Here is a 12,616-nt window from a genome sequence, read left to right as displayed (position 1 = left end):
GGTCGCCGGCTCGCGCTGTCCTTGCGGACGCGGTGCGGACGGCGCAGAGCCGAGGCGCGCTTGGGAGCGAACGGCCGTGTTCCGAGGAGAGCGGAGGCCGTGGGCTCCTCAGTATGTTGTGTCGGGCGGCGTGCAGGTGAGCGGCGGGGCCCGGGGCCGCGGCGTCCCCCGTGGGGTGTGGGGTGGGGTCTCGGGGCGGCCGGGGTGGCCGGTTCGCGGTGTCGGTGTCGTGACGCGGCTTCCTCTTGTGTCCCCTCAGCGCGGGCAGGAGGCTGGCCCCGGCGGCGGGTGCCGCGGGCTGCCGCCGGCACAAGCACAGCCTTCCCGACCTGCCTTACGACTACGGCGCGCTGGAGCCGCACATCAACGCGCAGATCATGCAGCTGCACCACAGCAAGCACCACGCGGCCTACGTGAACAACCTGAACGTCACCGAGGAGAAGTACCGCGAGGCCCTGGCCAAGGGTAGGTGCGAGGGAGGCCCCTGCCCAGGGGGCGCCCCGGTGGGGACACCGCTTCCCACCTGCTCCCCGCTTTCCAGACCGTGGTCGGTTTCGATGCAGGAGAGTGCCTCCCCTTCGTTGGTTTGCATAAAACGTCCTTTCCTATCCCGGAAAACGCAGGACCTCGCAGAAGTACCCGATAGATACACTTTACTGTTGTGAGTCCGTCCTTGTCACCCGTGTTGCCAGCTAGCATCGGTCAACCGGGAGTCCTTTAAAAAAAGACGGCTCCCGGACGCCACTGCTTTTTGCATAATGAATATTTATGACTTTTGTTTTGCCTATGGATGGTTAAAAAAAAAATCTGCGGCTGTTATATAACGTGGCTTTGGGAAAGTTTGCTTTTTCAGGTAGCCTTGGCAGCCACTTGCGAGAGGGCTGAAGAGTGACCCAGCTGGGTCAGCCGGGTGCCCTTGAGTGGCAGGGTGGCTGGGTGGCTGGTGGCTAGAAGTGGCTGGGGCTTTGCAGCATCCACGGGTGGCCTGGCCGCAGGTGCGGGAGAGGGTCTGAAGTGGCATCAGGAGACTGCAGCCCGCGTCGTGACGAGTGTCGTTGTTTTGGACAACAGTAGGATTGTTCAGTCTAGGACTTGGGCTCCCTGGCCCCCTGAGATGCCCCCGCGGAATTCCTATGTCACACCTTTTACTAATTGTGGGAGAGTCAGCACTTAAGTTAGTGGGCCAGCACCGGTTAGACTTGGTACTTTTTCTTGATTTAACTTTGGGGTCAAAGTTCACAAGGAAAAATACCTATTTTGTGGTAAACAGTGTCTGTCTCAAAAATGGACAAATAGTTAAGTTTATTTATTTATATTTTTAAGAGCTTAGCCAACAAAATCCATAGTATGTGGACTTTTGTGTTTGCCCTTCGGAAGATGTATAGGGCAATGTTGTGGTAGTAGAAATCCTGTGTGTGTGTGTGTGTGTGTGTGTGTGTGTGTGTGTGTGTGTGTGTGTGTGTGCGCGCGCGCGCGCGCATGTGTGAATGCACGAGTGACACACCCAGCTGGGAGGGGTCAGAGGAGAGTTTTTGGGAGTTGATGCTCTCTTTCTACTGTGGGAAGCAAGAACTGAACTCAGATTGTCCGCTCAGGTCGGGTTGTCACGTTTTCCTGGCAACAGCTTTTCTTTTTTTAACCTGTTGAGGCAACCACAACTCCTGGGAATACTGTTTTAATGCTAGTCAAACTAGAATTCTGTCTTTTTAATCTATTAGTAGTTTTTACAAGGAAAATAATTGGTAATCATGCCCCTGGATTAGCTGTATTGCTTGAAAAACTACATGATAAAATTTACCTTTTCTTAAATGTACTTTTATTGAACCTCAGATCTGAGAAATTGGTTGTCTAACATGTCAGTGACAGCTGGTTGACAGGGGCATCTAGTGGAGAAGTGTGGTATTTCAGCATGACTGTGTTTGAGGTAAATGGCCAAACCAAGAAGAGGAGATTACCACATTCTGGAAGATTTACTTGCAATAAGCAAATCACATGAACCTTGAATACGGGAAAAGACTCTGATTTAGGAAATAACAGCTTCGGGAAGGATGAGGTAATGGTGAGGTGGGAATATCCCAGTTGGGAAAGCACTTCCTTCAAGGTGACATCTGACACCTGGGAAACTTTCCTGAGTGTTGTAAAAACATCTTAATTTTAATCCTTTTTTTTGTGAGAGTGAGTGTGTGGGTGTGTAGTCAGAGCTTTATTTGTTTAGTGAGTACTGCTGAAAAAGAGCTGTTTTATTTTAATGCCTGATTGTAGTACTCCATTGCAGGCTTAGAGAGGAAGACTTTTTTTTCGTTTTTCTTTTTCATTAACTTTTTGAGACAGGGTTTCTCTGTGTATCCCTGGCTGTCTTGGTACTTGCCCTGTGGACCAGGCTGGCCTTGAACTCAGAGATCTGTCTGGAGAAGAAGAATTTTTAATAGGTGTTTGTATTTTCTATTTCAGGAGATGTTACGACTCAGGTTGCCCTTCAGCCTGCACTGAAGTTCAATGGTGGGGGACATATTAATCATAGCATTTTCTGGACAAACCTGAGCCCTAAAGGAGGTGGAGAACCCAAAGGTTGGTATGTGCTGGTACAGCTGTATATTTGGTGTACAGTAGAAATGATTGTTGGGCTTGTTTTTTCCCCCTTAATTTTTTTTCTTTAAAAGCAGGGTTTTTCTGTGTAGCTGTCTGGCCTGGAACTTTATATAGATAGTCTTTAGAAATTTATTTATCTATTGTTTTGAGATATTGTCTCTGTGTGTCTATGGCCGGAACCCTCTATGTAGTTTAGGACTAGGTTGGCCTCAAACTCACAGAGATCTACCTGCTGGGATTAAAGTTGTGTGCCACCATACCTGGCTAAAATTATATTTTTATTATTATTTTATTAGTTTATTCTTATTGTGTGTATATCTGTGCATGATATGAGTGGAGGTGTCTCAGGACAGCATTGTGGAGCTGGTTTTCTCTTTCTACCTTACTAGGCTTGTAGAGCAAGTGCTGTTGCTCTCTGAGCCGTCTAGTGCCCCCCTGTCTCCCCACCCCCTCACCCCTGTCTGTCTGCCTCTCTTTTTATTCTGGGGATTGAACCCAGTATCTTCTGTATGCCAAGTATGTGCCCTGTGACCTTTGCCCCCAGAGGATTGTCCATTTTTTTGTTACCTAGATTCTCCCTGAGTTATCATATTGGCTTATTTTTTATAGTTAGGGCATGATAAGTTGTTAAGTTTCAAAGGGAGGAGGAGTAGAGAATGTGTCCAGGGAATTCTGTCACCTAGTTTCTCTCTCTGTCTCTCTGTCTCTGTCTCTCTTTCTCTCTCTCTCTCTCATACACACACACACACACACACACACACACACACACACACACCCCCACACATCACATGCACTGCCCTCTCCTAGGATAAGTGTTAGGAAAAGCCTGGACAAAACTAATACTAGAAAGATGAACTTTCCACTTCTAGCCCTGGACCCCCAGAGTAAGACACCTAGCCTTTTGTACTGTACTTGATGTACCTCTGTGATACAGGGGTAATTACGGGGCTTCTTTCAGAATTGTATGGAAAGTGCTTGGAATAGTGCCTTTGTTTATTATTCCTAATATAAAAAGTCATTTGTCCCAGAAAAGCAAGTTTTCCATGAAAATAAAAGCAAAAACAACAAGAAGAAACACTTGGGCAATGAAGGGTGTGCACCGTCTACTTGTCTTTAAACAAAAACAAACCCGATACTCTTTAGCCACTCTGTACGTTATATATTTTCTGTAGGACTTTAGATAATTATACCACCCTATCCATATGACTGGCGCCGTTCTTCTGACGCCCTGTGTACCTTGTGGAGGCTCAGGTGATTTCAGTTACCTTCTCATTAGGGAAGGTGTGGGCTATCGCATAGATCTCCTGATTTCTTCTTCCTCTTGTATATGCCCTAAGTGTCTGGTTTTGTTGGTTCTCCCTGACCCCCAACTCTGTGGTGGTGGTGCTGGGCATTGAACCCTGGTTTTCCACATGCTAGGTCAACCTTCTGCTACTGAGGTACATTCCCAGATTCCTGTTGTTCAAGTTTTTTTTTTTTAACCATTTCTAAAAAAAAAAAAAAAAAAAAAAAAAGGCATCCGGTCTTACTCATTCACGCGTAAGCTCACCTCCTCATTCCTAAGCGCTTCACACCATGACTTGGTGCTTGCGGGGTTTTGGCTGTGACCAGATGCTTGTGTGCTGAGGTCAGTCAGTGGTATGGATGTTTCTGTTGCACAGTTTGTACCGCTTGATGCATTAGCTGTGTTTGTAAAAGATAATTATTTTTGGTCAACAGAATGAGAGAAGTGAGATGTTGGACCTATTTGATTCAGTTCAATATGCTTAATGCAGAATTAATTCTATATTGCTACAGAATAAAAGATTGAGCTGAGGATGGGGTAGTCCATGCCTGCAGGCTTAGCACTGTGAGGTGGAGGCAGGGGAATCAGAAGTTTGAGGGCAGGTTATCATGTATGTGCGTGCGTGTGTGCGTGTGTGTATGTATTTTCCCCCCTCACCGCCTCCTCTCCTTCCCTCTTTCCCTTACTTTGTGGGTCAAATCCAGGGCTTCACGAATGCCAGTCAGGTCTGTTCACGGAGCTATACTCCAGCCCTCTTAAGTGCACCATTAGCTCAAGAGCAAAAGAGAGAAGAATTCTTTTAAAAACCTAGATGGAAGGTCTAGGCTTGGAGAACACTGACTGCAGCAGTAACTTCAATTTCTAAGTGGAGACATAGGATGAGGGACATCAAAGTCAAGACTATCAAATGGGAAAAACCGAAAGAAAGAAAGCCAATGGAGAACGTTCTTTCTTTCCTGGTTAAACTAGCTGCACTAATCAGCCTTCATTAAAAATGATTCAAATGGAAACTCTGTCTGGCACTGGGAGCAGGAACGCTGGGTTACATAGACTCTCTGGTTGTCTGTATCTTCTGACTGGTGTTGTCCAGCTGTTCCTTTGACAAGAGTATTTCAGTGTTATGAACATTAACATTTTGTTGTAGTTTTTGAAATCTTTTTCTGTTTTTTTTTTTTCCCTTCAGGAGAGTTGCTGGAGGCTATCAAACGTGACTTTGGGTCTTTTGAGAAGTTCAAGGAGAAGCTGACAGCTGTGTCTGTTGGAGTTCAAGGTTCAGGCTGGGGCTGGCTTGGCTTCAACAAGGAGCAGGGTCGCCTACAGATTGCTGCCTGCTCTAACCAGGACCCATTGGAAGGAACCACAGGTAAGCTGTAAAACTATCATTTCATTTTAGAGATATGGTTTTCTAGAAAGCATTAAACTAGAAATAAGGTAAATTAGCAGAGTTTAAACTTAGGAATGTGTAATAATTTCAGCAGGTGTTAGTAGATTATACCAGAGTATTCATAATAAAAACTGGTATTTTATAAAATAAGCAGATGTGATTTTTGTCAGCTTCTTAATAAGAATGTTTTAATCAGAAGTCCTGCTTCATCCTGTGGAAAATTAGGGTCAGTTTTAATTATAATATACACTACAGTAAAACCCTAAGATTAGATGAGCAGAAAGAGGGAAGAAAGAAATAGAGGCTGAGCCTGACCTGGGAACGTGTGCTCTCCTCTGGTGAGTATCATGCTTAAACTGGAACTGGAATTCAGGTCCTGCACACCTCCCAGCTCAGCAGTCCTTCCTTCTCCCCTGGCCTAATGGATGTCCTTTATAAAATGTCACTGAGGAGTGAAGGAGGCCGAGTGTCATGGTGTGCAGGGGTGGGCCGTGCAGCGGTGGGCCATGCAGCGGCGGGCCGTGCAGGGGTGGGCCGTGCAGCGGTGGGCTGTGGCTCATCTCTGATGTGGTGTCTCTGACAGTGGCTCTTTGCTCCTCTTCCCACCTGTCCGTGTCACTCACTTCTCTGCATATACTCAGATTTCCAGGAACATAAATGGTTTGTTTTAGGGGAAGTAAGATGCCGTAGAATCTGATAAAGCCATGAAAAACTTACGTACAGTGAGTTCTTCAGAGTCAGGTCTGCTTCTCAGGGTCCCTCACCGAGAGGTTGTGGTTTCTGTAGTCCTTTCTCTCCACACTGAAAGTGCATTAGAAAGAAAAGTCATTCAAAGTATTGCTACTCTATTAGTAATGAGTTGTGTTCCTCATAACTGATCTGGATGTTTTCATAGGAAGGCTTGGGACAGAGTCTTGCTTCGCTGCTCAAGCTGCTCTGGCCTACTTGACACCCACCCTCTTGCCTCAGTCTCCATGTGTGGGAACACAGACCTGTGCCACCTTATCTGGCTTGAGGATTAAAACACACACACACACACACACACACACACACACACACACACACTCTTCTGTATATATGTTCTTCATTTATACCATTTAATTTCTGAAGGTAGTGATCATTTTTCTTTGGTCTTGTTTAGCTCTGTTTAGCTTCCTGTTAACCTTTTTAGTGACTCCTCCAGAAAACTAAAATTACCCTTGGAGAGGAGAGCATGTTTCTCAGCCTTCTCCCCTCCAAGCCCCTGGTGCTCAGAACTTGGAAGGGAAGGCTTAGCAGCAAACCTCACTGTGGTCCTGACTGACATTGTGAGGAAGGCTGGGGCTCAGCAGTAGAGGACCTGTTGCTATCTTTGTTTGTTTGGTTGGTTTTCCCAGACAGGGTTTCTCTGTGTAGTTTTGGTGCCTGTCCTGGATCTCGCTCTGTAGACCAGGCTGGCCTCGAACTCACAGAGTGCTGGGATTAAAGGCGTGCGCCACTGCCACCTGGCGATCTTTTAAGATTGCTATTTTAAGAGCAGGTATTAGATTCTGTAGTCTAACTGACTTTCCAGGGGCTGTTACACATTTATTTATTATGTTTTCTTCTAAAATAAAAATTTAAAATGTTTTTGTGGGAATAGTCTTTCTTACACAAATTTTTATTACATAAGAAACAAGTGGATGATGCTGTTTTAAAGAGTAATATTTTTCCCTCTTCTTGGTAGGCCTTATTCCACTGCTGGGGATTGATGTGTGGGAACATGCTTATTACCTTCAGTATAAAAACGTCAGACCTGATTATCTGAAAGCTATCTGGAATGTGATCAACTGGGAGAATGTCACTGAAAGATACACAGCTTGCAAGAAGTAAAGCCTTATCATCATATTGAGTATGTTAGGCCTCGATGGCTATTTTTGTAGTAGTATAGAGTACTGCAGTAACTATGACTGCTTTATTGTAACACTTATTGATGTGCATCTACATATTTGATGAACATAATTTCTTTCTTTTAATTAAATTTATTATTAGGCAACTGTTTGAGAACAGTGTATACTCTGTGTGAATTACTCTTGATTGACATTGTCATTAAAGCCTTGTTGCTAGGATGCTATAACTGTCATTATAAGACCATCAGAAATATTCCTTCTCTGTTTTGGGGGCCTGTGGGAGAGTCTGGAATCCTGTTCTACTGCAGTTAGAAAAAAATGGAGTTTTGTTTTGTTTTGTTTTTCCCTGAGTTGTTAATAAAACAGAGAACTGAATAGTTCCCTTTTCTATTCAAAATCGCTCTTTTGGTAAGTAGTCCTCTGTTTAGAGGATGTCACGTAGTGGTCCTTATAATTATTAATTTCCCATTCATTTGAAATCTGTAATCGGAGGCTAAGGGTATAGGTCAGTGGTAGAGCCTTGTCTGTGCTGGGAAGGCCCCAGACTCTACCTCAGTACTGAAAACAAATCATCAGACCTCATAGCTTGGTTCCTGACTGAGAACTGTTTATTATGAGAGGAGTGTGATTGTGCCTCTGGGGTTCTCTACAGGCAGAGATGCAAAAACATTTAATAATGTCTTTAAAAACCAACTGTGTATTGTGTGAAAGTGCTCAAGATGGACAAATTAGGCCTGCTTGATGATGTCAACCACGGGGACTAGGCCATAGGGAATTCTGGGAAACCTTTCAGTCCCATTAATTATATATCTCAGAACTATACCCTGGATCAGTAGAGGCGAATAGATTTCTGAGTGAGGTCAGTAGGGTGTCTCCCTGAGAACATTAGTTTTCAGAGACATTTAGTTTCATTTTTTTCTGTATGTTTCAAGAATTTATATTTACCAGAGGGGCTTTATATTATTCAATAAAGGGATGGCTTTTTCATGACAAGGTGGCACAGTGTTTCTGACTGTTCCTGTGCACATGGAGTCGTACACTGGAAATGCCACAGGGCCCTTTATGAATTTCACAGTTTGTCTTCTCACGTTTCCTCTCGCCACCTTCCTAACTGTCTCAGTGACCATGTCATGTTTTATCAGTTGGACACGCGCACCATTTAGACTTCTATCCTGAACAGTCCATTTGTGTTTATTATAAAAAGACTGGTCAGCAACCCCCGCATGCAACTTTTACTTATTGGAGTATTTTTTTTAAGATTTATTTTTAATTATGTGTGTCTGTATATGTCTGTTCATATGAGTGCAGGTGCTCATGGAGGCTGGAAGAGATTTTTGGATCTCTTAGAGCTGGAGTAGTTAGAGGTGGCCTTGAGCCACCTTATGCGGGTACTTGGACTCAACCAGGATCCTTTGCAAGAGCAGTAAGCACTTAGCCAATCTCTCCAGCCCCGGATTTTTTTTTTTTTTTTTTTTTGAGACAGGATTTCTCTGCATAGTTTTGGTGCCTGTTCTGGATCTTGCTCTGTAGACCAGACCGGCCTCAAACTCACAGAGATCTGCCTGGCTCTGTCTCCCGAGTGCTGGGATTAAAGGCATGTACCACCACTGCCTGGCTGGATTTTTTTTTTTAATTGAGTTTTTTCTTAAGTCTATTTAGTAATTTGTCCCAAGTTTATTTTTCAATTCTCCCTTTGAGTATATTCCCCCCCCCTTTTTTTTAAATGGGAAAAATGGAGTAACTTAGCAGTTTCAATATTGAAGACTGAAGTTAAAAAAAATACTTAAATTCAAAGCACTTTTTAAGAATTTGCTGTAGAAGCTGGTCAGGTGTTTTGAATGTCAAGGCTGCTCTGTCCTGATGGCTCTTTGTTTATTCTTGTGCAAGGCAGGACTTAGAAGGCTAGAACAGTGACAAGGCTGAGCACACGAGAGTCACGTGGTTACCACTCACCTTCCTTTACAAGGCAGTGAACTCTTAAACCTCTTAGGAAAATGGGACTTCGATGGAATGACTCCAGTACAAGTCTGTTAGGTCAGTTTGTCTTGAAGTAACAGATTGCAGGGACTACTGACTTTATACAACTTTGACTCCTACTAAGTCTTTCAGATTTTAAAAAATTCAATGTTGAAATTTCTATGAGGCTCTATTTTTGCTGTGGTTTTCTGTTGTCGAGAATGAGGAATCACACTGTGTCTGTTAAGTTAAAGTCTTCTCCCCGATGCATAGATTTTAAGAGGCCAAGAGAATTTACAAACTAAAGACTGACTTAAATCATCCAGTGGAAAATGAGGCTTAGATGATTTAGCTCTGTCTTTTTAAAAGTAGAGACAAGTAAATTGACATTTCTTCTGAAAGGAATATGTGAAATGTGCCAGGTGGTGGTGGCACATGTCTTCAACCCCAGCACTTGGGAGGTAGAGCAAGTACCATGTCGGGCAAGGCTGCACAGAGAAACCCTGTCTCGGAAAAAGAAAAACACCAAGAAACAAAACAAAATAAGTGAAATGCATATTGTTCATCTGGGAAGAGGGGAGAGAGAGAGAGAGAGAGAGAGAGAGAGAGAGAGAGAGAGAGAGAGAGAGAGAGAATATGTGTGTGTCTGTCTCTGTGTGTGAGACTAAATCAGCAGTGTGTGCTCCAGCCATGGTTGGACTTGACAAACATTAACATGATTAGCACCAGAGAGAAACAAGCAAAATAAGTATTTTCTTTGAGGTAGTATCTGCTGCTTGAACTATTGTGTGTAAAACTTTGGAGTTTAGGAATTGCCTTATGGCATCTGAATTTCTTGGTCTAAAGTGAGATCTGAATTTCTGTTAAACATTTTTATAAAAAGTATCTAAGCCATATAATCAGGACTGATGTGTGTTGTGTGAGTCATATCTAAAACTAAATTATAAACACTGGCCTGTTGTAATTACAGTTAATCTACTATTAGGAAAGCTGTTAGGTATATTTTTAAATAAATTACAGCAAAGCACTAGCTATCCTGCTGATCCCAGCGAGCTAACATTCATCTTCTGAACATCATATCTGGTACCTGCTGAAGAGCCTGTAAGGTTCTGGGTAGTTTCCATTTAATTATTGGTCAAAGAAGCATTTATTTTCCTATTGTAAGTGCGAAGTGTTTTTGATTGTTAATAAAATCTGTCAAATATCAAGAGTTGTATGATGCATATGTGTTGGAACATTAGTAATCCTATCATGCTGTCATTTCTATTGCTTTCTGTAAGAGGATTACTAATAGGCAGTTGAAATTCTATTCTTAAAACCCAGAAGTCATATAAATTCTGTATTAACAGATTTAATTGTATAATGTATAGTAAACAGTATTAGGGATATAGGAAAGAAATGTTTATCCTGCTCCTAAATCTCTCTCCACTTTTTGGCACCAGATTCTCCAGGGTAAGCAGTTGGGTGTTGTATAACTGACTCTGACTCTGGAGTGGGGCAGACTCACAGGTTGAAGGCTTAGTTCTACAAGAGAGTTAGTACTGCACAGTACCTTTCTGTGAGGACATTTTCAGAAAAGATTAACTGAGGAGGTGAGAGCTGCCTTGAATGTGGGTGGTGCCCGGACTCTGTAAGAGGAGGGAGAGGAGAAAGCCAGCTGAGCCGGCAGGCATTCTCTCCTCTGCCTCCTGCTCAGTGGAGAGAGAGGTGAGCTGCTGTCACCATGCAGCTGCCTGCCTATTCTGTTCCCTCACTGTGTGATGGACCATCCCTTCAGCCGTTATCAAACCTCTCTTCAGTTGCTTCTTGTTGGGTATTTGATAACATTGGTGAGAAAAGTAAGTAATATGTTGGTGTTCCCAATTTCATTGCCTCCTTAGGGGTGATTCATGTGCTAGAGTGACTCACGGAACTCAGAAAAACACTTGCATTTACCCATTATAAGGGGTACAGATGAATATCCAGGTGGAGATAACAGGGTGAGGTGTTTCAGGGGAGCCCTCCATGCATTTTCCTCCAGGCACTTCCCCAGGTTCACCTGTCTCAAAGCACACTTAAACTGCTTTTTGGAGACTTCGTTAATAGGCTTGACTCTAATTCCCCCATTGGTCATTGGTGACTACTTCACCCTTCTGCCTTTTTCCTTTCCTGGAAGATTAGGGGGTGGAGTTCAACTCTCAGCACTAATCTTGCCTTGGTTTTTGGTATTCAGCCCCTATCTTACAGCTGGTTAGGGCCACTAGCCTTCAGTCATATCATCTATAAGACACTCCCCACAGTTTGACAATTGTTTATCAAAAAAGACAGTCTGCATACTCATGTTCTGAAGTTTAGGAATAAGATACTCATTGCTAGAGATCACAGGCATTTTGAGATCCAAGAAACAAAGCCAAGGATGAAGAACAAATACTTTTAAATATAAATCATAGTATCACACAATGTTTGATATGTGAATTTTAAAGTTCTCATAACATCTGAAAACAGGAACCAAACACAATACTGTCTTGACTCTGGGGGAAAACAAATGTTTTCTTTTTTTGAGAAAGGGTCTCTCTATGTCTGGTTAGCCTGTAAATCACTGTAGACCAGGCTAGCCTTGAACTCACAGATCTGCCTGTCTCTGCCTCTGGTGTGCTGAGATAAAAGCATGAACCATATCTGGCCAACACACATACACACACACACACACCACCACCACCACCACCACCACCAACAACAAAACCTTTTATCACATATTTTACATAAGATTCTGATATTTTCCTTTACTCTGATCATTGGGAATAGGAGCTTGCTTGGTACTACTTTCTCTAAACAACAAGCTGCCAATGGAAAACAGTCAATAGCCCTATTCTGTAATGCCAATGGACCACATTAATGACCAGCATGGCAAGACATTCCAAAAGGTGCAATAGTGGCACTTACCTCCTGGGGGTAACCAACAGTCACCTAACTGGACTTACGGCCTACTCGATAGGAGATGTTTCCTGCCTGGTACTGTAAAATTAGCCAACTACCTATGGCTGGTGAGACCATGGAACCTAGAGGAGAGCCCACTCCTGTAGTATGCTCTCACCGTGTTCTAAACACTTATCCTTATATCCGTGGATAAGTGTAGCTCTCGTACATCAAAGAAATGTCTTTTTGCAGACAACAGAAATCTACAACTAGTCAAATGCAGAGATCAACTTACCACGACTTGGTTGCTCCTAATGAATACATTTACAACACAACCCCCATACTTTAGGCTCAGGGAAGAGGGAGTGGAAGCTGTAAGTCAGAGGACAGAGCATCTGCTGTGACATAGTCTATTATATATAATATAATTAATATATATGGCAGTGTGTGTGTGTGTGTGAATATGATCAAGATCTGTGTCAAGTTTAGCATTGCCCATGGTGGTGGCTCATGCCTTTAATCCCAGCACTTGTGAAGCAGAGGCAAGAGGATCTCTGAGTTCAAGGCCAGTCTGGTCTACAGAGTGAGTTTCAGGAAAGCCAGGACTACACAGAGAAACCCTGTCTTCAAAACAAAACA

The 12,616-nt window shown here is 43.4% G+C and overlaps 1 protein-coding gene and 1 long non-coding RNA gene across 2 annotated transcripts; both read left to right on the top strand.

The window, feature by feature from the left end:
- On the top strand, positions 1–7,272 carry Sod2 (superoxide dismutase 2). The gene is made up of 5 exons (XM_059272827.1): positions 1–136; positions 260–465; positions 2,452–2,568; positions 5,058–5,237; positions 6,964–7,272. Exons 1-5 carry the CDS (start codon positions 114–116, stop codon positions 7,107–7,109), a joined length of 672 nt encoding a protein of 223 aa, XP_059128810.1. The 5' UTR covers positions 1–113; the 3' UTR covers positions 7,110–7,272.
- Positions 7,273–8,593: 1,321 nt separating this feature from the next.
- LOC131918641 (uncharacterized) lies at positions 8,594–10,290 on the top strand. Its single transcript, XR_009381037.1, has 2 exons — positions 8,594–9,504; positions 9,548–10,290. It is a non-coding gene; the product is annotated as an uncharacterized LOC131918641 (long non-coding RNA).
- Positions 10,291–12,616: the final 2,326 nt, after the last annotated feature.

The sequence above is a fragment of the Peromyscus eremicus genome, chromosome 8b (genome assembly GCF_949786415.1).
Source record: "Peromyscus eremicus chromosome 8b, PerEre_H2_v1, whole genome shotgun sequence".
NCBI lineage: Eukaryota > Metazoa > Chordata > Mammalia > Rodentia > Cricetidae > Peromyscus > Peromyscus eremicus.
The sequence above is the reverse complement of the archived record's forward strand: the minus strand, read 5'-3'. Positions and strand labels throughout refer to the sequence as shown.

What these genes read in the sequence shown, in the direction of transcription:
- Sod2 (XM_059272827.1), top strand. Translation starts at nt 114, where the DNA reads ATGTTGTGTCGGGCGGCGTGCAG. An exon ending in TTGTGTCGGGCGGCGTGCAG is followed by an intron (nt 137 to 259) that starts GTGAGCGGCGGG and finishes GTGTCCCCTCAG; the next exon opens with CGCGGGCAGGAGGCTGGCCC. An exon ending in CCGCGAGGCCCTGGCCAAGG is followed by an intron (nt 466 to 2,451) that starts GTAGGTGCGAGG and finishes TTTCTATTTCAG; the next exon opens with GAGATGTTACGACTCAGGTT.